Source organism: Motacilla alba, chromosome 4, assembly GCF_015832195.1.
Source record: "Motacilla alba alba isolate MOTALB_02 chromosome 4, Motacilla_alba_V1.0_pri, whole genome shotgun sequence".
Classification (NCBI taxonomy): Eukaryota; Metazoa; Chordata; class Aves; order Passeriformes; family Motacillidae; genus Motacilla; species Motacilla alba.
The window spans coordinates 9,084,952-9,111,284 of record NC_052019.1 but is presented as its reverse complement, the minus strand read 5'-3'; the positions used below and the strand labels follow the sequence as shown (position 1 = coordinate 9,111,284).

Sequence of the window (26,333 nt, the reverse complement as noted above, 5' to 3'; positions counted from 1 at the left end):
GCATGTTAATCCTGATGTTGCGCTTACATAAGCTCATCCAAGTCTAATCAGCTGGCAATCCATGAGAGAGATGTCACTGAGCAGAAGGTCTGTGTCCAAGTGCTGGTAACTACATCCACCCCAAACTGCATTGCCTTCGAGGGAATCAGAAGTCTTTTTAATGCCTGTATTAATTTGCTTTATACACTCTGCTGGCAGATTCTTACCTGTTTAAGACTGTGGTGATGGATCTGCCTAAGTCCACTTGTAACCGCATCCTCCCATTTTAATTAGCAAGTAGGACACCAGACACGCCTGGATAAGGGAACAGTGCTCGGTGGCGCTTTCAATACCCCAGCTATTGATGTTCTCCGGGATAAAGAACTTAGTGCTGAGGGAGAAATTTGGTTTGGGAACAGAGTTACATCTATTGCAACTACCTTTTTCTCTTTGTCAGATAGCCCTTATCAAAGCCCCAGCTAACTGCTGCTGTAGCAACAAACGGAACGCCGCTCTCCTCTTGGAACGAGTGTTTCCAGACTGTCTTTACGGGCGAGGGAAGGGCTGCGGTGCGAGGCTGGCGGCTCATTTCCGTGCCGCGCCGCTGCGCTGGCTGCGGGCTCAAGCCCCGCCGCGCTCCGCCGAGCCGCTCGGGCGGGCCGGGTCCGTCCTCCGCGGCGCCGGGAGCGGCTCCATCCCCGCCGGAACAGGAAGGCGGCCGGGGCGCCGCGGAGGGCCGGGGAGGAGCCGCCGCCCGCAGCATCCCCGGGGAGGCTTTTGGCAGGCGGGGGCCGCCGCGCAGCCCGGAGCAGCGGTAGGTGCCCGGGGCGGACGGGCGGCGGGAGCGGCGGGGCAGGGCCGGGTCCCCGGGCGCCTGGCGGGAGGGACCTCGCCTCCTCCGCCTCATCTCTGCCGGGCCGCCCCTTCCCTGCCCTGCCCTGGGGAACTGCGGCTTGTCTCCGTGCCCGGCCGAGCGCCCGCCCTGACCTGAGCGGGGCTGTTGAGGGAGAGGCTGAGGAGCCCTCCCGGCGCTGAGCAGGTAAAGCCGGGCCCGGGAATTTTACAAGGGGATAAGGTGAGCTAAGAAAACCTTAGAAGGATGAAATTCTGGCTGCTGGCAGATAACAAATCTCAGTTCGGGCACGGCCGGCTTTGGTGCTGATCCCTTCCTGGGAGCCACGGCACCAAGCCCCGGCCCTGCGGACGGAGGACGGGGACAGAAGCGACGAGACTCAGGCGGGGAATGCCAGGGAAGGGCTGGGAGAGCCGGGCAGAGCCCGCGGCTGTGAGGGATTCACGTGTGCGCAGGAACAGCTTCCCCAAACCCAGGAGGTTTGCCTCACACAAGGCAGACGTCGCCGTGGAGGTGAAGTGTTCTGTTTTTGCTGTCAGGATGCCAAGGGCCTGTAAAATGCTGTGTGGTTTCCTGCCTAGCAAAAAATGATGGAGAGGTTTGAACAACAACAAAACCGATGGAGCACAAAGGCAGAAACGTGCAGTACCTTGGGATATTGCGGAAGGGAAATTGCAACCACGCAGCCAAAACTGGAGCACAGTGAAAGGTCAGCGCAAGCATCCATGGGTTCGAGCTGCACGCTGGCAGAAATGCTCCTGAGGGAAAGGTGTGAAGGATGTTACCTTTGTAAATAACCCTGGAATAAAATTCAGCTTGGTCATATAATTCAGTGGATGACTAAACAAATTGTGAGGAAAAACAAGATACAGTCTCCCTCAGTGAACCCATCCCTTAGCTGTTGGCTAGATAGACCTAGGGTGAATGGTTATTTTGGCTCCATGTGCTCTTTTATCATTTGAGTAAGCAAATAATGCTGAATATTTGTAGCAGTGATGATTTGCCATTTTAAATAAAGGATCTTGAATAAATCTGCTGAATCAGACCAGTTTGGTTAAGAGCATTAGGCCAAGAGTTTAGTAAATGGATTGCAGGTGCCCCCCGTTCCATGTTTATTTACTTCCTGGCAATTGAGCTTTAATAATACTTCAGTGCCACTAAACTGACTTCATAGTTAAAGAAATGTCACAGTAATATTTATTGCTGAGCATGACAAAGTGTTATAGCCTTCAATTAGTGTGGTATCATTTTCTATATGCAAGTGCCTTGCATACATAATATGGTATATCTGGTCTGGAATAAAATTTATATTAAGAATTGCTCACTGTTTTCAGTGCTGGCTCATAAAAGTCAATGAATATTTTTGTATTAATTTGCTTTGGATGAAATTCTGTCTCCTTTTTTACTCTTAGTCCAACAAACTTTCAGGGACTTTTGCAGTAGAGGGAACTGTAAATTTGATTCTTTTATGACTGAGATATCATGTATGTTTTATAATTCTGATGTTTGCAGTTCCATGGTTTATATATTACGCCTTGATTTTGATTTATGTTGCAAATGAGTTAATTTTTAGGATTGAGACCAACTCCTTTATTTGTTAAAGACTGAACTATATATGGGCTGTATGCTTGTTTAGGGCTTTAAGATAGTTTTGGAGTATTATCAAAGAGAGTTAATAGTTCTGGTATTTCTGACAAAAATAAAAATGCTGCCTTAATCATTTGATGCCCCAGGTCAGTAGCTATCATCTGGAGAAAGAAATAAAGGATGAAGTTTAAAATTTTTCTTCTGTTGTTTCTTGTGTTGCTCTGTGGGGTTTATCTTGAAGACAGCATTCCTGCAATAGTTAGGAAGTCTGCCTCTTTTTTATTTTAATTTTATTGTTGTTTTGGTCATTTCTAATATACACTGGAGGCATAAATAAACTCTTACTTGGATGTAAATATTTGGAGTAGAGTGCCCTTTTATACCTATTTTACTGTAATGCTGAGTCGAAAACATGTAGGGAAGTCATATTAGTGTTGCTCATGTGTTGACAAACTTCAAACGCTCCTTAGTTCTGTTCTATTTGAGGTGCTCCTATAATAGAGTTTGTTGTTTTATTGCCTTTGTAGCCTGTTCTTGATGGGAGAAAATTTGGTGCTGAGCTAATAGCCAAGACTAAGGGATCGAGGCTCTTGTTCCCAGGCAGCTTAATATAGCCAGAACTTATTTTTGTGAAGTCGTAGAAAGTAGGAATGAATCAGCAAGATACTCTTATGAAAGGCCTGCAAAAAGCTTCCTGTTGACTGGATGTAGATGCAATTTCTTTTAGGAGCAGAGCACTGGGAACATGGCCCTGCGAGAGGGAGGAACCAGCAGCAGCTCCAGCAATGACAAGCAGGAACAGAACTATAATCGTGTTATTACAATTGTCTTCCTGGCCCTCTTCATCGACTTGTTGGGATTTGCCCTCATCTTGCCACTCTTTCCTTCCATCCTTGATTATTACAGCCAGACTGAGGTAAGTAACAAGAAAGTCAGCCCACAGAAAGTGTTAGGATCTTGAGGGAGGAATGGAAGAAAAATCACCTGCCTTGGGGCAAACCAAACAGCTGTAGGAAGGTTAATAATTACCTGGCACATATAAATGGTTCATGGACTAAATTTATTAGTCAACCTGCGTAAGACTCTTCACCCTTATTTTTTCAATAAAGTGGGAGATTTTTTTTGGTAAAAATTCAAGTATTTCTTAGGGACTAGTCCTTGTGATTACCAATGCTTTTGTGTCTTACACTGCTGTCACTGGTGAGGCAGTTCATAATGGATCTGCATGCTGGGGTTTATTGAAGAACCAAAGAGATGAGAGCTTTTACCCCACCTGAGGATTTCACAAGGTCACTTGCTCCCTTCCCCAGTGTGGAGTTCCCTCTCAACTTCCATTCCTAGCAGGGAGCTGGCTCCAGGAACAGAGCAGAAGGTCCTGTTGGATCCTGGCTGTGCAGGTGCTCATTGTTACCCTTCTCAGGTGTTAATGGCATTACTGGTCAAGATGAACACGTTGTTGTGGGAGAAGTGTTTTTGCAGCCCACACCTCTGTCTCTCGGCCCCTTTCTAACCCCACTCCAGCTGCAGCTATAGGCTTTGTCCTTCTTACAACCATGTCTCTAACCCAAACCAAGGGCTCTGATCTCCAGGGTCTTCCCCCACTTCCAGTGTATTTCCAATAGCCAAGATCTCCACCTTCTTTTCCAGATCCACTTCTTTTCAAGTCCTCCTCCTCTTTTTGGGAATCATTCTTTTTTGCACCACCTTTTCCTTCTGCATCTACAAGCTTCTGGTTCTCCCAGGCTAAACATGTGCAGCAGGACAGAGTGTGTCTCATGTTGCCTTTTTAATTGAAAGATTATGGCCATGCCTGTTTAATTCAGGATTTAGGAGGTAATGAGCCTGAAAGCTTGAAAAAGTTCTATTTCAGACATTCCCCCACCCAAACATATACTATCTGCTGTCTGTTAACATTCACAATTTAAGCTATTTTTGATCAGTGAGGAAATTCCCCCTTGTGGGGAGGAGGAGGGAAGGAATCATCTAACATTGTCTCTAGTTCACATCGTGTCTAGTTTCTGATGCAGTCTTTGAAAATAAACTCTCCTCCTGCTTCTGTTCCCTGTTATCTGTTTTTCAGGATGGATTCTATTTGTCATTGCAACGCGGGGTAGACTGGTTTGCAGTGATGGCTGGGATTCCTCCAGAGCGGAAATACAACAGCGTCTTGTTTGGAGGTAGGGAAACTGAACAAACAAGCTAACAGCCAAAAAACAACGTTCTTTCCAAGTTATTTGCAATGTTGATGTGAAGAATGACAAGGAAAAAAAAAAAAGCATGCTTGTCTGTTATTAGTTCTTGGTTTAAGTAACATAGAAAACGTCTCTTAGACTATAAATTATTTTGTTTTCAACACACTGATAGCAATGAAGAGTTGGACAGCCCCATCTCTGTCGTTTGGAGACACCTAGACAGGCAGGAGGAATGGGATAACAGGAGCCTTGTGAAATTCAGTAAGGGCAGATTTTAGGTCCTGCCTGTGGGAAAGAGTAATCCTTGCAGTGCTACAGACTGGACACTTACTGGTGGCCTTGGGGGTCCGGGTAAGCAGCAAGCTGAGCATGAGCCAGCCCTGGCAGCAAAGGTGCCAACAGCTCCTGGGATGCATGAACAGAATCAGAATCAGTGGATTAAGGAAGGTGATCATCTTGCTCTACTCAGCACTGGATAGACCATATCTGAATTGTTGCATTCAGCTTTGGTGCCCAGTACAGGGAAGAGTGTCCATACACTGTGGTGAGTTCAGTGGAGGGGCTGGGGCCCTTGGCTGGTCTGCAGTGAATGGCAGCTTTCCAACACCTGTGGGGAGGTTATGGAGAGCCAGGATCTTCACTGAGGTGTGTGGGAGAAGGAAAGGCAACAGGTGTAAGTAGAAGCAGGGGAGTTTCAGGTGGGAAGTAGGGGGAACATTTTTCCAGTGAGGATGGTCAGTGGAACAGGCTGCCCAGAGCAGTGTCCATCCTCAGAGGTTGCCAAACCCTGATTGGGTAAGGCCCTGAATGCTCTGATCTCACAGCTGACCCTATGAGCAGGTGGTTGGAGTAGGTGACCTCTAGAGCTCCTTTTTAACCTGAATTATGCCATGATCTTACTCAATTTGTTCTACAGATTGTTACAGAAATACAGGCCTGCTGTTCCTTGTTATCAGACTGCCAGCTGAGGGTCAGGAGCCTGCTGTGCTGGGTCCTGGCAGTCACAGAAATTGCTCTCCCTTCACAATTGATCTGCACGTGATCAGAGATCAATCAGTAGGAAGCACTGCAAATAGAAACTTGTGCATTCCAGCCTCGCTTGCCCCTTGGGCGGGTGTAGTGCAGTGCTGCTTCTAAATCCCATTAGTCTTATTAAAAGCAGCAGAGCCACTGGATTGCAGGACCCATAAGCATTTTCTCTCACCAGGACACTGCTGTGGATGAGCTCCAGCAGGAACAGGGAGGGAAATATGTCATGTTATACATCAGAGACTCTTCTGGCTTCTTGCCATCTAGACAGTTGTGACGAAACTGTGATTTCAGAGTATGAGGATTGGAAGGTGTCTGGGTTAATTTTAGTTAGAACCTGTCTACCCTCCCTTTTTAGTGGGCTGAGGCCTCCAACAGATAAGCAAAAGGCTTTTAAAATAAACTAAATGAAACACACAACTTAATTAGAATATGTGTGAGTGTATTGTTACTATTTAAAGTAATTTAATTTGGTATAACAGACATTAGGAAGTTAATAAGGCATTTTCCTCTTTCCCACCATATCCTTGCAGGCATGCTTTTCTTTCTCTGCTCATTTTTTAGTCAAATTACTGGCTTTGAATGCTAGGAAGCAGTTTCTTTAATCCCTCAGAAGCTGCTTTCTGTCTCCTCTAAGGCTTGACCAGAAGCTTCCTACTTTCAACTTCTCACCATCTCAGGTTGTTTAGACAAGGGGTGGGAACTCCCAGTCAAGTCCAACTTGTTGCTTTTCCTTTTACCTGCACTCTTGGGAGTGCATGTCCTGCACTCTTGGGAGTGCTCTGTGGAAAGTTTCATTGTAGTTGTGATGTTAAGCAGAGGCTGCTGCAGCCTTCCTGCAGCCTGTGTTCCTTCGTCTGCCACAAGGAGCATAGGATTGGGAAGGTGCTTGCAAGATCACCTCGTTGTTTCTCCCGGTGCCAGCCATATTTTTCATTTTCATTAGACTGCAGACTCTTCAAGGCAGAAACTTCTCTGCCCGTGTCAGGGCCCTGAGGGCACCAATACTCAGTTGCTGTGACCAGTCAGTCATCCCCCACACATTTTCTGCCCACTGATTCAGGAGCTGTATTTCAGACTTTGTCTCCAGGGCTGTCTCTGTCCCCATCTTTTGGATGGACCTCAGACTTACACTGGAGGTGTCTTGTCTCCCAGCCAACATCATAGTGTTGTTTCCACTCCTTTCTCTGCCCCTGACTCCTGCTGGTCCAGACTGGACTCCCTGGAAGGATGTGCTGGACCCTTGCCTTGTGTGGGACTGTCAGTGGGTCCTGTTGGCAGCACCTGCTCTGCCCAGCCCCTCAGACTGGAGGGCACCCAGGCTGGTGAGGGCACTGCCAGTGCTGTGGTCACCCTCAGCTCCCAGCTCCTTCCCCCCTGTGGAACACCCCTGGTTTTGCTGCATGCTGGCTTGGAAATACTTGGCACGAAAGGGTGTTTTTACAGTGCTAGAAACACAATGAAGGGAACTGTGTGTCATAAACTGCCCATGTAAAATTCTGTAAGATTTTTTTACACAGTTTTTTTGAGCTGTGAGTAATCACAAGCTGCTCTTCCCAACAAGTTGTTCAGTAGCAATATTCTGCCTCCCTCAAAGCTGATGGGAGCAGAACTTCTGGTCTGTCTCTCCTCTGCCTTTTAAAGCTTTGATAGCTGAATTATCTGAAACTTATAACCCAGTTTTTCCTTTAGAGAAAAGCTGTGACAACAAAGCTACTTTTGCCTGCTTGTTGAGAGTGTAGTGCAAATTAATAAGTCTATGAAGCTAGAAATGGCAAGAGAAAAGAGGAATTAAAGATCACAGAAGCTGGAGGCAGATTTCAAAGGACTCTTGGAGTCTGTTGGAATCACTCCTACCTCATAGGGTGCCTCACTAACAGCAGTGCTTAAGTCCTTCTTTCCATGATAAAAAGGAAAGAAAAACTAATTAAGTGTGACAGAATCAGGTTCAAACAATCAAAAAGTCTTAAAAGAACTGTGACTTTTAAAGACTGTGTTATTTCTGCTTTAAGAACAAAAAATGTATGTAGTCAGCAGGGAAACATTGGAGAACCATCATTCCATAAGAGCCATTGAGTTTCAAACCCTTTCTCACCAGTGAAGTAACCAGGAATTAATCCAGTTTATGCCTGTTACTCTGGTCAGGCTGTGCATCTGTCTGTCTGTATTTGCTGCCTCAGTTAAGTAAGAATGCAATGTTGGTGTTCTGAGAGACAATGCTATTCTTCATAGCTGCTGTTTTACATTTAATTTCAAGTTTTTATCACACATAGTGTGATAGATCTCAAGCAGCTTGGCTGTCTTTGTATTTAAGATGAAGGCAGCAAACCTAATGATTCATATCTTTTTATCTTTTTTTTTTTTTTTAGGTCTGATTGGCTCAATCTTTTCCCTCCTGCAGTTTTTCTCCTCTCCCCTCACTGGTGCTGTGTCAGACCACTGGGGCAGAAGGCCTGTCATGCTGGTGACAGTGGTACGTGTCACATGCTGATCTTAGTCATGGCATCTCAATATACCGTGGAAGGCACCATGATCTTGTGCTTAGCACAGGAACTGAATTGTGTGTGAATTGTGACAGTCTCAGTTCAGCTCTAGAATTGAATTTTCGAGATCTGCTGGTTGTTGACTCTTTCTTGCCAAGTCACTTGGCCACACTTCCAAGTGTGAGTGCTTAAACTGAATTTCCCAGACCCAGAACTGTTCATAGAAGACACCAAAATATTTATCTGTTTCTGTCATGTTCCAAAACCCCTTTTCCCTGTGTATGGGAGAATGACTTTAGATGCTCTGTTGACAAATGCTAGACTTAATTCCTATGTATGTTAGTTCATCAAGTGATTAATGAGGGCTGATCACTTCATGACCTGTTCCACAGAGCCTGGGAATTGTTGATTAGGAAGTTCTATATAGCACTGCAAGATGCATTTCTTATTAATGTGTACATTCTTCTTATTTTGAACTCAGTTTTCTCTTGTACTTGGAAACAAATGGAGTGGGATATACAAAAATGTTTTGTACCCAGAACTGCTTTTTAACTTCCACAGAATTTTGCTCTTCTAATTTTGTTAGAAATATCCCAATTATATGTAGTTTGTAGTGACTTGTTTCTCCTTCTTTCATATTGCTGTTCCAGACATAGTGCAGTGTCAGTTTATTCAGCCAGTTCTGTTACACAGGGTTTGGAGCAGCCATTGAAAACAAACAAAAAATGCAAATGTTTGGCTGGGAAGTGGGCAGAAATGACATCAACTTTGCATTGCTTTTGCTTTATAAAGAACCTTTTCTTGCTTCTGCAGATGGGTTTGATAGCATCATACTCACTCTGGGCTGCCTCTCGGACTTTTGGCGTTTTTCTCCTCTCCAGGATCATAGGGGGGATAAGCAAAGGGAATGTCAGCCTCTCCACAGCTGTCATTGCTGACTTGCACTCTCCCAAAGCACGGAGCAAGGGCATGGTGAGTTACACTTGTGGGGCACATGTTTAGTGCTAATAGGCAACTTTTAATTGCTTTTGGGTGCTCAGTATGTCTTCATCAGGTGTGTACTCACTGATCAAGTGAAAACATGACCTTACATTCTGCCTCGCTTCTGGAGAGGTGCCAGATCATATTCCTGGGAGCTCTTGGACTTTTGCCAATGACCTTCACCTACAAGTGAAATGGTCTAGATGGGAATGCTCTAGAGATGGGAAAACTATCTTGTTTCAGTGTTAGAACTGTTTCTCCTGCTGGCGACTTTAATGCTGATTACAATAGCTTAGAACTCAAAAGCTCTTATGGCCCAGTTTTGGCAGCTGGAAGCCAATTACAGGGCAGCCCCTTTTCCTCACCTTCCCAAGCTGTGGAAGCACAGCAGCACAGCGCAGCGTGCTCCTGACTTCCTTGCACACTGCACTGGCCTCAGGATCTGAGCTTGGTGGGTAGAGGATGTGACATTTGGCTGACTGAGAAGTATGAGCAGCTGCCTTATCCACTTCCAGAAGACAGTGGCCCAGATGGAAACATCCTGCAGGCTGAACCTGGCCTGTGAATTACCAGTTATATTTTTTATCCTATAAAAACCTTAGAGGCCCAGACTTCTCTTAACAGATTGTTGTAAGCCACTACAGAGGACAGCTGCTTCTTGGGAGAGGAAGGCTTTAGATTTCACAGTGATAGCTAATGAATCTTCCAAGCAAATTATCATAATCCTGGGGAGCCAAAATGCATTTTTATTTGTGGAGACAGGTAGTCTTACAGCACTAGTAAATAAAATGGGTCAGGGCCTATTTTTAGGGCCTTAGAGTAAGTCAGTGCAGCATGGCTCACATCCACATGGCTTGTATTCTTTTCTATTCCAAAGCAAAGTAGGCATGTCCATTCTGCTTTCTGGGGGGCAAATAGCATCTGACTGAAGCTATTTCCAAACAGTGATGGGCCACTGCCTGTTCCTGCCACTTCCCTGACTGGACGGAAAACAAAATTGGTTATTTGGAAACAGCAGGCTTTTAAATGCTCCATGCTCCTTGCTGTGCACTCCCTGCATCCTCAGGATGATTGGGTTCTGTACCTGGTTAACCCAAATAGTTCCAGAACCTGAAAAAAACTGGTGTCTAAAATTCTCTGTCTGTGTTCACTTTACCCCTGCAGGCCATGATTGGTGTTGCTTTCTCCCTGGGCTTCACCCTGGGCCCCATGATGGGTGCTTACCTCGCCATGCAGACAGAGAAAGGAGAAGTCTTCTACCTTCGCTCAGCGCTCTCAGCACTCATGTTTTCTGTGGCTGATTTCATTTTCATCTTCCTCCTTCTTCCAGAGACACTTCCCAAGGAAAAACGGGTAAATGGACCATCAGTCTCAAGATCTGGTTTTTCTGTAAAAATAGGATTTGAAAATGGTTGAAATACTGGAAACAGCGAAGAACAGGCTTAGCCAGTGTCTCAGAAATTTAGCTCGTTCCTGGGATTAGGATTATTATTAATGCTGGTGTCAAAGCAGTTGTATGCTCATAGAATCATAGAATATTGTGGGTTGGAAGGTGGTTAAAGATCACCTATTTCCAACCCCCTCTGCCACAGAAAGGGACGCCTTCCTCTAGACTAGATTGATCAAAACCTCATCCAACTTGAACGCTTCCAGGGATGGTCCCATCTCCGAGCCCAGTGCAATATAAGATCTTTATAATTAACATGACTGCTTCATTGCTGGTTTTGGTGTGTTAGGTTTAAATTTCTCAAAACCTAATGTGAACTCCCTCCTAATAGGAGGGAGACTGTGAAATTTAAACTATGACCACAAGGATTCCTTGGGGAAGAATTTCAGCAAATCATGGAAGTAAATGCATCAGAGACTGGATTTTCTTTCATCCAGTATATCTTAGAAATTTTCTTACCTATTATCTTGTATTTGCTTAAATATTTTCAACACTAAAATAGCAAATTACTTTTTTTCTGAGCTGTTTTGTCTTCTACAGATAGAAAATACCTACAAGTGCTAAAATTCAGTGACTGATTGGATTTGTGGAGCCAAACATTTATTAATATTAGGATTTAATATTGTGTTGTGGGACTCTGTCTGACTAGTCTCTTAGAACAGTCTCCTTTGTAGAGTGAGAGGTGGAATTCAGCCCTGGGTATCTGCACTTGATTTGAGGCTTTCACTGCTTTGGGACTTTTGCTGTGATCCCTGGTTTTAGGCAGCACTCAGTTTTTGGAGGGTGCTTGGTCTGTGGATAGCCAAACCCATTTGACATGGAGAATTGTTCAGGAAACTTTTATCTGCAATGATCCCCCCATCAGAACTTTGGTGCAGAACTTTGCACCTTCCCTGAGTGTTTCCCAGCAGGTTGTGTCCCATGTGAAATCTGTTGCTCACACTATGTTCCCAAGCATTACAGCTATGTTATTTTCTCTTAACACCTCTTCCATGTGTCATCTGTTCCTCTTTCCTATTTGGCTGTTCCTAAACCTTCCGGATAAAATCCTGCTCTTAGTTAGAGCTGCACACTCCAGGAAGGTGGCAACGTGGTGATGTAGGGAAGTGCTGCAGAGCAAATCTGTATTCTATAAACAATTTCCCCTTTGCTGTAGAGTGATTAAATGGCTGCAGTGCCTTTTGGGATCATGTGATGACTGAATAGATCCGTCCCCTTTTTATTATCCTCTTGAAAGTTCTGATCAGCTGGTCTGTATTAGCCAACACCACTGAGTTTTGGTAAGGAAAGGAGCTCTCTGTCACTGCTTTTTGGGCTCTGCCCCTGTACAGCAGTGGGTGCTGCAATGAGGTGCTGCTCAGGGCCAGGTCCCAGTCACACAAAGTGCACAGAGAGCTTGGCTGCTCATGAGAGGGTGATTTGGGGCTTCTTGTGCTCATGTGCTGTCAGCCTCTCTGGGCATGTGACCCACGTGTTCCAGCACATTTGTAATTTCACTTATCAGGCTGCTCTGCTCTCTTCTCTGGTAATTCCTCCCACTTTCTGAGGAGTTTTCTTGGCCTGTGGATGACAGAGGAAAGGCAGGTATGTTGGCTGCCTTTCTGGAACTTGGCTGGGCTGAGATGGAGCCGGTGCTCCCACAGGTATAGAAGTGGAATATGTTGGAAGGACAAAGCTGTAAAAAGAGGGGAAATCATCATGATAAATTGCAGGAGGATGTGCCAGTGGGATCAGACATCTGTTTCCTTGAAGTTTGCTGTGTTCTCATTATACCCTTGTTTCTCTATTAGTCTGCTTTTCACAGGACAGAGTGTTTCATATTGATTCATGTTGAAATTAACTGGTAGGGAGGGAAAATGGAGGGGGATGGGAAACAAGGACGTGTTTTCATCCAAAGAGAACAGCATTTTTACTCTCTTCCTTCCTCTTTTTGTCAACTGTTCCATGAGTTGATCAGGTCAAGAGAGTCATACTGGCCTTATGGTAGCCAAAACAGCTCCTGCTGTGACCTGACTGGGAGAAGGGAAGACTAGGAAGGTCTCTAGTGGGATCTGTCCCCTTTAAGAGCTTTTGAGTTCATTTTTAGCTAAGCTAGCCATGAGCAAGGCTGCCTAGTTGGAGGGAGAGTCTTACAACTCTTTTTTGCTGGACTGTGTGTAGGGCTGTGCAGTATCACTAGCAGACTTGTGGAAAGACAAAGCTGTGCTCTGTGCAAACTAAACACGTCTGCTGTGGAAGGTGAGGCTGCAGCTCGGCAGGCCCAGGCTGCATTCCTGATGTGGACTGACTCTGCCTTCCAGACCTGTCACTGAATTTCTCCGCATTAGAGGAAAACAGAATGAGCAGAGACACTGAAAAATGCCTGCCATTCATGGTGACTTTTGGGATGATCATGAAGTGAAATTGAGCAATTATGGAATAATGAATCATAGGCACAGAAATTAAATACAAGTTAGATGTTGCAGAGTTTGAACCTGTGAAGAAATTCAACTTCATGCAGCTGCTGACACTGACTGAAATTGGCAGTGTATACTTTTTGAGGGATGGTGAAACTCTTTAGCCAGTTTTAGGACAATGTTTTCGTTATGGATCAGTAGATGAAATAATTTCTAGACCTCTGTTCCTGTGGCAAAGACAGGAGAAATTGAAAAAAAAAAATTATGTGTGCACACACAAACACACCTACATTAAAAATACTAATAGGTATATGTATTTCATAAAACACTTAAGATTTTAAACATGTGCAATTACAATGTATTGGACAAAACTAAAATCAGCTGTGTGCAAAGCTGCTTGGCATCCTGTCTGACATGGATAATATGTTACTGGCAAAGATGCTTGCAGGGAGTTGCTTGTGCCCAGATTCTCTGTGCTGGAGTGCAAACCCCATCCTACCAACACATGCAGGAACTGGGGATTGCCACAGGCCAGCTTCAGGAAATCCTCTCAGACTTCTGAACAGGGTGAGCAAACTTCTTGGGTGTGTCTGTGTACTGTGTGCAATACATGCAGTGGGAGGGACAATAAATATCCCAATATTTTCTGTGTGAATCAGCAGCTTCGTGTCTCCAGGCCAGCCCAGCCTATTGAACTGGTTGCTGTTGTGAGACTAATGGGCTCCAGACTCTGCTGTGGGGTACTCAGAAGCTCTGACTATCAAAACATGAGAGGGGTCATGTTAATACCATATTGAAGGTTGATTTGTTTACAGCTTCATTAAATCCAGCCCATAATGAGTGCCCAGGTCATGCACTGAGATTAAATTCCACTGATAATCTGACCTTTAATCTCTGCCCTCGAAGGGACAGTAGCTCCCTCCCTCCCCATCTGGGAAGAGAAGAGAACTCATCAAATGAAGCCTGTGCAGTGCTTTGGAGGTGTGAAATACTGCCTGTGATTATTCAGGATTCTTGAGTCTCTTATCTCTCTCCCTGTGACTGTTGTGTAAAGTGACAGGCTAAATTCTACTCCAAAAAATTGTTTTCCTAATAATGTATAATGTAGGTAATTTGATTTGTAATCATTCAGACATTATTTCTTTTCATGTTTTCTTTAATTTTATGTATTTTAGAATTAAAAAAAACAAACAAATGAAATGTAAATTATCTACAGATGAAAATATAAGCATTAGATGGAAGAATAAATGCCTGTGGAAAAGGAGCAGGAAGAGTGCCACTAGGTACATAATTAGGTTGAGATGGACACAGTACAAGGCCCAGAAGTGTTACAAAATCAATCTTCCTCTTTAAAAAGCCATCCATTGTGGCTGGGCAGAATCTCCTTGGAAATTCCTCTAAAATATTTTCAAAGAATCTCTGTAAAAATTATATTTTCCTTCTCTTCCCCAGGAGGTGTCACTGGCTGGCTAAAATAGCAACCAGTACCAAAACAGACCAGTGTTAGATGTGCTGCACATACTGGTCTCAGATTTGTAGCACAAGAGCAAATCCTCAGCTTCCTGTGAGCTTGCAGGCAGATGGGCCATTATTTTCCCAGTAAATGTTCTTTGGACATGAGTGATGCTGCAAAAGGTGAAGCAAATAAAGCCACCTTCAAGGCTGTGGAGAACGAGCCACTTCTGCTTTGAAAGAACCCAAAGAAGAATTTGTGTCTTCAGTGAAAGGTGCTGTCAGTGCTCTGCCTTTCAGTTACAGTGGCTGGCGCCAGTTCTGAGTTCAGAAAGTCTGGGTTGTTATTGGGGCCCACTCAAATCCCAATGCCAGCTGCCTTGTTTCATCTCAGATGGTTTGTGTAGGTGTAGAGGCACATTTGGTGGTCACTGTCTGTTCCTAGCAGTGGTTATTACATTAGGGTTTTAAATAAACCTCTTTCTGTCTCTGATCAGGTCCCTTCTGTGACGTCTGGATTTCAGGCAGCAGTTGACTTGCTCAGTCCTTTGGCTTTATTTCAGTTCTCTGCAGTCACCCGAGGAAAGGAGTCCCCTTCAGAGCAGAGTAAGTGTCAGATGGCTTTTCACAGTAATACTCTGTGTGTGTGGCATTGGCCTCTAAGTGAAAACTGTACTCAGACCATTCCAGAAGCAGGACTCTGTTTACTCATTTAAAACCCACCTTGATAACTTATGAACAGGCAATTGGAAGTTCTGCTGGACCCCGGTCCTTTTATTCCCAAAATAAGGTTTTGAAGACGAGTGTTTTGAAGATTTCTGACTTGATATTTGTGTTTTCCTCAGCCTCTGGCTGCAGTGAGTGAAGTGATTTAAAGATAGATCAAGGCATGAGCAAGGGAGATGTGAGTTTGCTTATTCAAGCTGCAAACCAGGAACTCCAGACTAGAATTTTGTTTCTCAATTCACGACTTGGAGATGCAGGATTCTCTACATCTCTGTAGGACTCATTTTATGGCATGTCTTGTATGGATATTTAAAATGAGCATCTGAGGTGAGAACATTTCCCTGTACAGTTGATAAATGCTGCTCTTCTATTGTGGTTTTATTGTCAAGCTTTGCTTGGAAAACACCACCATGTTTTTCTCCCCACCTCCCACCCCCTTGCTGTTTGTTTGGGTTTTTTTGTTTTTTCAGATCTTCAGAATCTCAAAATTTTGGGCCTGGCTTACTTCCTGTACCTCTTCCTGTTTTCTGGATTGGAGTACACACTGAGTTTTCTCACTCACCAGAGATTCCACTTCAGCAGGTATTGCAATAAATGTTGTATATTTTGACTAGGATATTTTCCAAAATCTTTTAATTTAAGGTCTCTTCATGTATTTTCAAGAGAGGCTTTCTGACATTAGTAAAGCCACCCCTGTGTTCGGTGGTATTTGGGCTTTGTAAGAATTGATGAAATATAGGCACAAAGTTTACCATGAAAGGAAGTACTCCATCTGCATCTTCTAAAAACTAGGGAATAAAAATACCCAAGATTAAATTTAAGCTCCTGAAATAGGTACAGCTGTGCTAGTTGTATTGATTATAGTAAAACCTTTTACTATAGCTCAAAGAATTTTTGGGTATCAGGACAAAACTTGAAGCTCAAAGAGGCGAAGGATGGGGGATATCTGTGTGCTGATATTTGCTCATCAGCAAATTCTGCATGGCATATGGTGTGCAGTCATGTCACAGAGCCTGATTTCCTGTAGTCAACCACCAGAGAAGAAAGAACAGAATCCTCCAACAGCTCAGCTTGAAATACTTTTTCTGCCAGCTCATAGGAAGAATCCCAGCCAGGAATGTGAACTTGCAACTTGATTCCTGTGCATGTCCTTCCCTTTGAGTAACTCTCAGGGGGTTGTCTCATCTTTCCCTGTCTGTCTTTCATTACAGTTTGTGGTTTATCTAATCCATGTGTGCCAAGGAAGGTTTTGTGCTGCTCTGAGCTCTGTGGGGTCCTGTGCATTCAGGGCAGCCCTTAGTGAGCTGCAGAGCTGTGTGCCAGCAGTGCAGGCTCTGAGGCAGCAGGCTTGTGGAGGTGAGGCCCTTCACTTGAGAATATCCACATAATTCAATCAATGAGAGAGGGGAAAGGGAAAGCTGAGGAAAATTGAAGGATCATCTGAGTGATGTCTCAGACTTCCCAGCGTGACACCAGATCACCACCACGCTGTGCCTTGCTGACCTCCAGCAAACCCTCCGTGAGCTGCGCCTTGGAAACCAACTTCTCCCGTGCACATGGCACAGATGTTCACAGCACGGGGTCATTGGTGTGCTGAGTCTTTGTGGCCACCCCAGAAACCCTCACCTACCCCACAGCAGTCCAGAGGTGGCTGCAGCACTTGCCAGCATTGTCCCACCCACACAGTAAGACCTGGGAGTTTTCCCTGTTGCTCTCTGGTTGCTCTCTGCTTGCCGTGGCAGCTGCTGGCAGTGTTGTGAGAGCCCTGCAGAGCTCTGTGAGCCCCGAGGGCTTTTTGTGTCCCTGACTCCCTAATCTGTGCTTTTGCCTCCCTTCCAGCATGCAGCAGGGCAAGATGTTTTTCTTTATTGGAATAACAATGGCTGTGATCCAGGGAGGCTATGCTCGACGAATCAAGCCAGGAAATGAAATCAGAGCTGTAAGAAGGGTAAAAAAAAAAAAATCAATATTTCTTTTTCTTTCCTCCCCACCAATCTGATATGTTCATTTTCAGTCTGAAGTGCAGTGAAGGGTAGTTGGAGGTTATAACTTTATTTGTCCAATCAAAAGAAATTTCTGTCTCATCTATCCAGCTACATGACTTCTCAAAACTGGTTGTTGGGCACTTATCTGTCTAACTAAACTTGGGACCATTAGAGCTCTTTCTTATGATATGAGCAACAGTACTATTGCAACTTTGTGTTCTTCATATTTAACTGCAGTGAGGAATGAGAACAGACTGTCCATCTGTGCAAGTCAGGTAGAATATTGTGGAGAGTATGCTTTATTTCAGTGATTTCTCTTGCAGTGCAGAAACTACTAAAGCTGCTTCAGGGCTCATCTCTGACTTTCTTTCTGGGCAGTTATTTCCAGTCTGGCTATCTTTGTGCTTGACAGGCTTTCCCTAGAGTACAATTCCCTGCTGGGCAGGGAGAAATAGATTCTTTTTCCGATCTTTGCTTTGTGATCATCAGTATTACACGTAACAAAAGCATGTATCAGTGTTCAGACCGAGGTTTCACTGACAGAAATGTGCATTCCTTTGTTTTGCTTGGCTCTTTCCTCGCAGAGATACTGCAGCTGCTGTGCTGGGATGACAGGGAGCAGCTCCCTGCAGTTTATACAGCTGTGGGGACAGTAGATGAGTCCTTTACATTTGTGTGTGGAACCAAACAAAGCACTGCCTTGGCTCCTTGGCAATAGGTTTGCTTGGACTGCTAGAGCCTTGATTAATGTGTTTTACATTATTTTGAGGCCAGTGTGATTTCAGTGGTGGCAGGGTAGATTTCCAAACCACTGCATTCCAGTGAATTGACTCAGCTTCTCTTAAAGTGATTTCTGCTGGTGAAACAATCTCCACCCTGGTCCCTGGCAGGCAAACATTGACGTCAGGCTGCTGGTATCACGTTTCCCCGTGGATGAACATCAGCTGTGCTGCTTCATCCTCCACATCAGCTTCCCCCGTGTGCCCTGTCAGCCTGCTGTGTTTGCTGGCAGTGCCCTGCCCTTTGCACCTCTCATTTTTATACTCCTTCCTCAGCCCTGCACCAGATCGTGCAGGCACCTCAAACACTCATTTGCTGGGCTGATGGCTCCTCGGAACACCCGACCCCCAGCCCTGGGGCACTCTTCTCCAGGGGTGCCCGTGGGTTTTGTGGGAATTCCCCCTTTTGCTGAAGTGATTCTGGCAGTTTGTGCAAAAGTGGCCTCTCTTAGCACAGTGGTTACAGTAGCTCATTTGTCACTGAATCTTCAAAACGAGGCCCTCGGTGGCAGTGAATACCCTCCTTTATCACACACAAAGCAGATCTGATCTGTCTTTTCTGCAGGAGCTCTGTAGGCCAGGGAGACATCACAGGGGAATGGAAGTCCAGCTCTTGGAGCAGATGAAGAATGCTTTTTATTTTGGGGGTTTGAATTTTAGATGCACCCTCTCCCCCCTTTTTTCCTCTTGGCCTCAGAAATCTGAAAGCTAAAGGTAAAATCAGCCACCAACACTGTGAAAAAGCAGAGCAGCTGTAGTCCTGCTGCACACAAGCTTTTATTCTCTTGTGCCAGCTCAGGAGACAAAGAGTTAAAGCCAGATTTCTGTCCGGGTCAACACAGAACAAGAGGAAAAATCCCCCCAAAACGGCGCAGGTGTAGAGAGAGAACTTGCATGTGGTGTGCAATCATGTGAGAGTAAGAGGGAACAGAAAAGTTCATTGTGCTGGTGCGTGGCCATCCAGGTGACTTTGAAGTGTCTACTTGGGAAGAAAGGGCTTTCTGCTTGTGCCTTGTGTGCTGTCCCATCCCCGGAAGGGAACTGGCAGGACACCTCGAGTTAGGCTTTAACAAGCGGCTCCGCTGTAACCGTGTGACTCATTCCCTTTGCAGGCCATTATGTTGCTGATTCCAGCGTTCTTGTTAATTGGATGGGCCGCCAATGTGACCATGCTGAGCGCTGGACTGCTGCTGTACTCCTTCGGTGAGTTGTTCAAAAGGCACTGCAAGTTAAGCACAAATGGTTTCCCTTCATGTATTTATTCACACTGTTAAAGATGCACTTCTAATTTCAAACGACAAGTAACAGAAAGTTGACGCTTGGGTTTATGAAATATGCACAAGACGGTGTCTGGGTTTTTTCTGACGCTGTTCTATCACAGGAAGTTGTCATGGTGGTATTAGGAAGCGTCCCCAGTGCTCCCGTTGTCCTGTCTCACTGTGGAGCTCTTGAGGATGGTTTTTTTTATCCTCTCTTAGCAGACCTAGGAGCAAAGTATTCACTAAATAGCTCAGCTCAGGAAAAGAAGTGAGGCATGGAACTTTTGTACCCAAGTGGTGCTGCGTTACTTCTCAGGCTGAGACCTGCACGCTCTGAGGGTGCTCAGAGTGAGGGTCAGACGTTTTCAGTGTTTGCAAAGTTCTGTTCTGCCAGCCTAAGCTGTTGTTCAGGAAAACAGTCATGAATGAAGTTGGATCCATCTATTGGATGTCTAAAGAGAGATTTCAGGTATTACCAATGAAGCAGCTCCATATATGACTTTCTACAAAAGTGGACTTCTCTTTTGCGTGGTACAGCTTGATTTAGGAGTAAACTGTAAACCACAAAATGCACTTATTGAGCCTATTATTTGTCTGGGGCCAGCTGTGTGTTTGACAGGTGAGGAGTGAGAGGGGGTGTTCCTTATGTTTAACCATATTTGAGTCTTCCCTGGCCCCTTCCTGTGCAGATGACTCCATCTCTTCCCAGTTAAGCCAGCTAGAAATGCCCCTGGGGGGTTCTCTTCCCCTTCTCTTCCTCCCTCTGCCCAGCAGTTGGGGCACCTGCAGTGAAATCAACCTTGATCATTCCTGCTGCTCCCCTTCCCCTCCCCTGCTTTGTATGTTTGAGGCACTTCTTTCTTTGCAGAAAAGGCCCCTATTTCAGTGAGAGGGCAGTGATTGCTGAACAACTCTTGGCTTTTGTGTCCAAAAAAATTTTGTAACCTTTTCCTCTTGGATGTGACTTTCCCAAGAGAGGTTGTAGCTGCCTCTCCTCCCTGAGTCCAGCGCCCTGCCTGCACAGGGACAGTGTCACTCGGCACAGCCACCTCATTGTCTGTTTGGAACACAGCAATTCCCTGCTCCACCTGATAAGAGCACAGTGATTTGGAAAGCGGCCAGCTGGCTGATCTGCCCTGTCCATCCCTGTCCCGAGGGCTCACAGAATGAGGGATGCTAATGTGAAACATCTGCTTGGAGCGCTCACAGCTCTGGGCTCTTCCTGCAGGTTGCCTTGGAGGGGGTGTTCCCATCACTGGCCTGGATTAAACCTGGTGACTCAGTGGTGGTGGAGTGCCCAGAGCTCAGCGTAGCTCTCTGCAGCAGTAACGCGTTAGGGCCACACGTTTGTCACTGTTCTTGTCTGCTCTGAGCTCTGCTGTTCACTGACAGTCTCTTCTGTGGATTTTTCCAGCTGCAGCCATTGTTATCCCGTGTTTGTCAGCAGTGGTGTCAGGCTATGGTGAGTGTCCTTCCTCCTCTGACCAGCTGCCCTTGGCCACACCTCTGCCCTTTGTACTGATTTGGCTCAAATTGCACAGAACTGACCTTGAGTTGAGTGCAGCATCAACAGAACAGGATCCATCTCTGGCCCTTCTGCAGGGGAGCACAGGGAACCAGCCCATGGCTCATACCTGTTCAGAACTGATAATTTCAGCACCAACAGCAGTGACCTGCTCAGTGACCATGGGTACCACGCTGGAACTTTGTGCTGTGTCACACAGCTCAGTCCAGTGTCATGGGGAAACTGCAGCAACCTCATTGCTGGTGGTGATGAAGAAGTGGGCAAAGGCTACAAACAGCACTGAGGAGGGAACAGTCTGGGCTCTCTGGAAAGGATGCCAGCCATCCCTGCCAGCAGTGAAATAATTTCTTGCTGATTCCTTAGAAAAGACCTTCTGAGGAACCTTCTGAAACCTTCTGGCAGTGGTTGCTCTGTTACCTTGTAAAGCAGATGTAGCTGTGGTGCCATCTGTGGATAACAGGGCTTTGGGTCAGCTGGGGGCCAGGACTGCAATGCTTGCTGAGGTGGAAAAGCAAGGGTTTGCTCATTAAGGTCATGTTTATGTTGCTCTTATTTAACTTGCAGCCACAGTTCTGTGTTTATTTTACACCCGGGTCTTCTCAGAAAATCTTGTGTACAATGTGAAGCTTTTCTTTTGGATAGGCTTGGGGGGCTTTGGGAACGTGCACTGCAAATTGTCCCAGTCAAGCACTCGTGCCAGGCCCTGGTGTTTATGCAGTTGTGAGGCCTTGGTGGAGAGCAAGGGCAGGCTGGGGACTGGGTGGGAAATGATGGGAGGGGAAGAGGCCAGTGGGAAATATCCCAAAGGACAAAGCTCCCAGAGCTACAGCCGTGCCCAAACCCACAGTGTCACTCTGCTCGCACAGGCACTGCTGGCCAGAAGGGACGAGTCATGGGCATCCTGAGGAGCCTGGGCGCCCTGGCCAGAGCCCTGGGACCAGTCCTGGCAGCTGCAGGTGAGTGTGGCCTCGTGCTCCTTCCTCTCCTTGGCACCAGACAGCCCAGGGGGGCAGAAGGGGCAGAGGTACCCCTTGTATGGGGTCAGAGCCCCTGAGCATTTTAGGGTAAAGGGACAGAGGGAGGGGAAGCAGCCTCAGAGCTTGAACTTGGGCTAATGTTAACGCCAAGCAAGCCAGAGCCTGTTTCCTGAGCGCAGCCATGTGCCAAGCTCCTGGCACTCTCTGGCTCAGCCAAGGGCTCAGTAGTTCTGTTCAGCTGTGCAGGTACTGTGCGAGCACAACAGCTGTGAGGGCATTCACACATCTGCAAGGACAAGCACAGTAACAAGATGAATTCCCTTTCTTTTGCAGTTTACTGGTTGGCTGGGGCAGAGATTTGCTTCACTGTCTGTGGAGCTTTTTTCCTTGTCCCCTTGGCTCTACTCAGGTCTATAAAACAGCAGACAAAGGAGGAGTAGGAAGGAACCACAAAACCATCACCAGCTTCCAAGGACCTCTGCAAGACCTGACTCTTGGCACCTGACTCTGCTGAGGAAATAGGAAGATTTTCATCTTCTGGAAGGAGATGCACGATGACCATTTGCAGCAACAACACACAGCAGTTATGTTTAAGGTGGCCTCCCAGCCAGCTGGGTTAGCTTTGCAAACAGAAAAGCACCAAACAAAGGAAAACAGCCCCACACCCCCACCAAGAGCTGAGAAAGGCATTCAGAGCAGCAGAGAAGCAGACACAGCACAGCAGCAGCAGGCCTGGAGCCCTCCCCACTCAGCAGGTGCTGTTGCACACAGGGCTCTGCAGGGGCTGGGCTGGCACAGAACAAAGCCTCAGGACCATTCTGCTGCGGTTTGTGTACAGGAGGTACGGGAGCGCTGCCAATGCTGCATCCACCCCTGCAAACGTGATGGTCAAACAAAAGCAGAAGCACACTACAGGCTGCCTGGTACCCCCTGGTACTTTGGCACAGCTGGACTGTTTTTAATATACAATTAAATTTAGAGACATGTTTTATATTTCTAATACTGTGGGATGTTTTTGATGACCAAGCTCTGTTCTTTTTGCATTACAATAAACGGTTATGTTGAACACTCCTGTGGTCAGTTCATTACAGTTGTTACACCCCTCTGAACCGAACATCCCTGGCTGGCTGAGGCAGAAAGGGGCCAGAATTTTACCCAAGGTGCCAAAGGTCTCCTTGAGGGAGCCGGCCATGGATGACAGCGCCAGGCTGACCCAGCTAATGGGGGGGGGAAGGAACCAGCACCAGGCTCTGCCCACGGCTGAGCTGGGAAGCTCTGGGAAGGGAGCCCAGCCGTAGCCAATTTGAGTATTTTCTGAGAAGGAAAGCCATCACTAATCAACACTTTCATCATTAAAAGAAAATGAAGCAAATGAGGCTACAGAATAAAAGTGTACAAGTTTTGAAAGCAGAGCATGATTTTTTTTTTCAAGAGGTTTATTTGTGAGTAGAACTCAATGATACAAGAAAGAAAGAAAAATACAGGACTTTATTCTGCCCAAAGTGTATAACCATACCATACATGACTACATTTCATATTGTAATACAAAGAACTAAAAGAACAAACTACAAAATTAGAAATTAAGAGTCATTGCATATGTGGTCAAGATAAATGGAGGGACTCCAGTAAAGAACGGAAACATACAGCAATTAGTAATTTAGTTACGACCCTGCAATAAAACACAATTTAGCAAAATAAGTGTTGTTTGCTTCCTAGTGTACAAGGACATACAATGTTAGAGCAGAAGCTGAAAGCCATTCGTGCCATGCAGTCCTGCCCGAGTGCTGCTGTCCAGGGGCTCCGGCCCAGTGCCCGCCTGCTCTGGCCCACACCGGCCCTGTCACCTTTCCCACGGCCCCAGGGGCCACCTCAAACCCTCCGCTCTCACTCGAACACTGACAGCTCAATTCCACTTCCAGCTGTTCCCCTTCGCTGGAAACCAGCCCGAGGCATCGGCACCTCCCGGCCGACACAGGCTCCCCCCACCCGGCCCTCCGCGCTTTCTGCTGCATGAATGTAAGGCATTAGTTCTCTGCTATTTTACCAATTGCAACATTTAATATTGTCCTAAAAGGTTACATCCATGTTCTGTTGTGTTACAGACACTTACTGTGAGTCAGTGTGTTGCCCTCACCCCCACGGGGTGTTGGGGTTTGCTGCTGTTGAACCCAAAATGCAATTTCTAGAAACCAGAACTGGTCACTGCCCCGCCGGCCCTGGGCCGGGGAACGGCACCCGCATTCCAGAGAGTTCCACAAGCTTGACCTGCCTGATCTTAAACTACTTTTATAATTAGTGATAGACACAAGCATGGCAAAGGGTGGGAAATAGTGAACTCAGTGGCGAGAGTGATTTGCCATGCTGCACATTAAACAAACATTCATAGCAAACGGTGAAAATACACGTTTAAGGTTACACGGGATTTCTGCGCTTGACCGCTGGCAACAACGACAAAAAGATTTAAAGAAACGCCAGCTTTTGTAAGTGAAAATAGAATTACTATAAAACAAGGTGAAATACTCAGTGTGATGCATTTACATTTTTGTCAGTGGGAAGGAACAAATACAAAAGGCTGCACATGAGATTCATGCACAGCAAGGCTGCAAGTGCAACAAAGGGACTTGAAAAGGATGAAAAAAACTGTGCTAAGGCCCAAAACACACCTGCCCACGCTCCACACCACCCGCTTTTACTTCAGTTACTTTTTAACCTTTTCTAACAGCCACTCAGTGGGGCAAGAGCAAAGACAGATTTCCCTTAAACTGTAATTCACTAGAAAGAAAAAAAAACAGGCCAAGATTGGGCTCTTTGAACACACAACAGGAGCGGAACACACCACGCACATTTCAGTCCTAGACAAAGACTGATTTCACCAGCCAGTTATAAAATAAAACAAAGTGAAAAACACCTTCATTTTGTAGCAACGGTGAGAAGGGAAAGAGAGGAAGCAATGGAGAGCCTCAAAGCTTGGCCGAACCACAACCTGTACTCACAAGCTTGCAGAAGTTTACGTGTCAGTTCAAGAATTCACCCTCCTTGAGAACACCACTGCAAAAGCATCCTCTCTAAAAGTCAAAATTTAAGAAATTTACTTGTGACTTGGAACAGAATATTGGAAAGAACACTTCTTGTGGTAAGCAATGGGTGTTTTATTTTTAATTGTGAATTTTTTATATTCTTTTGCAAAGCAGTGCAGGCTTTAAATTAAAAATAGTGAATCGATGCCTTCCACATGGAAGTCATTTACATTGGATTACAAACTAGGGATCAGATCTGTGGCAGCTGCTGAACACACAGGATTAGCACCTTTTTGGACACGAGTTTCTGGTTATAACCCTAAACAATCAAGCCATAACTTGAGGGGCTGGTTGGATTAATTGTGGCATTCATTTACATAGTAAGACAAAACACTCAGTACGATCTGGTACATTCTAGTGGTTAATGGATTTTAAAATATGACAGTGTTTCTGCAGTGGGTTGGCCTTTAGGAGTCACTCTTCTTTTTGCTCTTCTTCAGGAAGGAAGGAGTGCGGAACTTCTTTTTCTTTTTCGATGGGGACTTCCCTGGAGATTCATCACTACCTGCATCAGCTGCTGTCCCCTCCTCAGCTGTTGGTGTTGCTGGCTCTTCAGTGGGTTGGGACTGGGGTTCTTTATTTTCCACTGCAGCTGGTTCCGTTTGGCTTTTGGGCACATCATGATCACATCTCCCTTCCTCCTTCCCTAAGGGAGGGAAGCCGAGTGCTTCCGAAGGCTCATCGGGGGTGAGATCTGGGAGGGTTTGCTTGAAGGTTGCAGCATCACTGTCATCTCTGTAGGTCTGGTCCTGCCGTGTCTCTGGTGGACGGACAGACAGTGACAGTCAGTTTACAAAAGTGTCCCTGGAGCAGGGCAAGCGAGGCAGGTGGATGGTGAGCGCGCTCTCTAAGAAACTAATATATTTACTTGGCATGAAAGCCTTTGTAATAGGGCTGTTCTCCAGCTTCGGGCACACAAAAAATAAGATATTCCAAAGTTCTGTTTGTTTTTCAGTTTCTTCACACAGAACAGATAAAGCTGAATTGCATCAGCAAGAAGGTAACTGTTCAGACCAGGCTCCTGTTGTACTCGTGATATTTGCAGGCAACACAACATTTTTATACAATAAAGCAGGAATTAAGCCTACAGTTCTCATTGGCATTGAGTAGAGTGTTTTTCAATTCCATACTTTTATTCTTATTTCTTTTGGAGAGAGAAAACTAATCACTGATTTGCAGTGATCCTATACATGCAAATCCATTAATTTCTAAATTGTTGGTTTGCCAATTTACAATCCCAATGAAGAGATTTTCATAATATTCTTCCATGAGATCTAACAGATATTGCTTCAAAATATAATTTCCTATCACAAAGGCTTCACTTTTTTTTTGGCAAGATATGAGTACATATTATGGATTCCTATAAGTAAAATCCATGTAGTTTATCAAATTAAATGAGCTCAGCAGGTTATGCAATACAGCTTGTTTTGTTTATTGTATGTGATGTCAACAGCCAAACTCACCCTGTAAAAGGGAACATCAAGAGTCCAGTGGCAGCTGTATGTCCAAAGGGGAACTGAACCACTCCTCCCTCAACTGCAACACTGTCCCCACTCACCGCTGCGCTTTGGGAAGTTCTGTTTAGGGCTCCTCTGTGCACGGCTTG

At 45.7% G+C, this 26,333-nt stretch overlaps 2 protein-coding genes across 19 annotated transcripts in view; one reads left to right on the top strand and one right to left on the bottom strand.

The window, feature by feature from the left end:
- Positions 1-223: 223 nt before the first annotated feature.
- Positions 224-22,716, top strand: MFSD10 (major facilitator superfamily domain containing 10). Of its 3 annotated transcripts, none has more exons than XM_038136724.1 (13): positions 224-793; positions 3,147-3,335; positions 4,500-4,596; positions 8,010-8,113; positions 8,937-9,095; positions 10,269-10,457; positions 14,897-15,005; positions 15,596-15,707; positions 16,965-17,073; positions 19,002-19,092; positions 20,563-20,610; positions 21,540-21,629; positions 21,984-22,716. In XM_038136724.1, exons 1-13 carry the CDS (start codon positions 344-346, stop codon positions 22,088-22,090), a joined length of 1,854 nt encoding a protein of 617 aa, XP_037992652.1. In that variant the 5' UTR covers positions 224-343; the 3' UTR covers positions 22,091-22,716. The 3 variants fall into 3 exon arrangements, with proteins under 3 accessions (XP_037992652.1, XP_037992653.1, XP_037992654.1); XM_038136725.1 differs by lacking the exon at positions 224-793 and adding an exon at positions 817-1,018; XM_038136726.1 differs by lacking the exon at positions 224-793 and adding an exon at positions 817-1,054.
- A 352-nt stretch (positions 22,717-23,068) lies between these two features.
- The window catches only part of ADD1 (adducin 1), a 62,755-nt gene continuing 59,490 nt past the window's right edge, over positions 23,069-26,333 (bottom strand). For 7 of the 16 annotated variants that reach the window (XM_038136704.1, XM_038136710.1, XM_038136711.1 and 4 more), the window contains one exon: positions 23,069-25,487. In XM_038136704.1, the coding sequence (XP_037992632.1) occupies positions 25,135-25,487 (353 nt within the window). In that variant the 3' untranslated portion in view covers positions 23,069-25,134. The remainder of the gene's footprint in view (positions 25,488-26,333) is intronic. The other 9 variants (XM_038136708.1, XM_038136714.1, XM_038136705.1 and 6 more) reach the window with 2 other exon arrangements.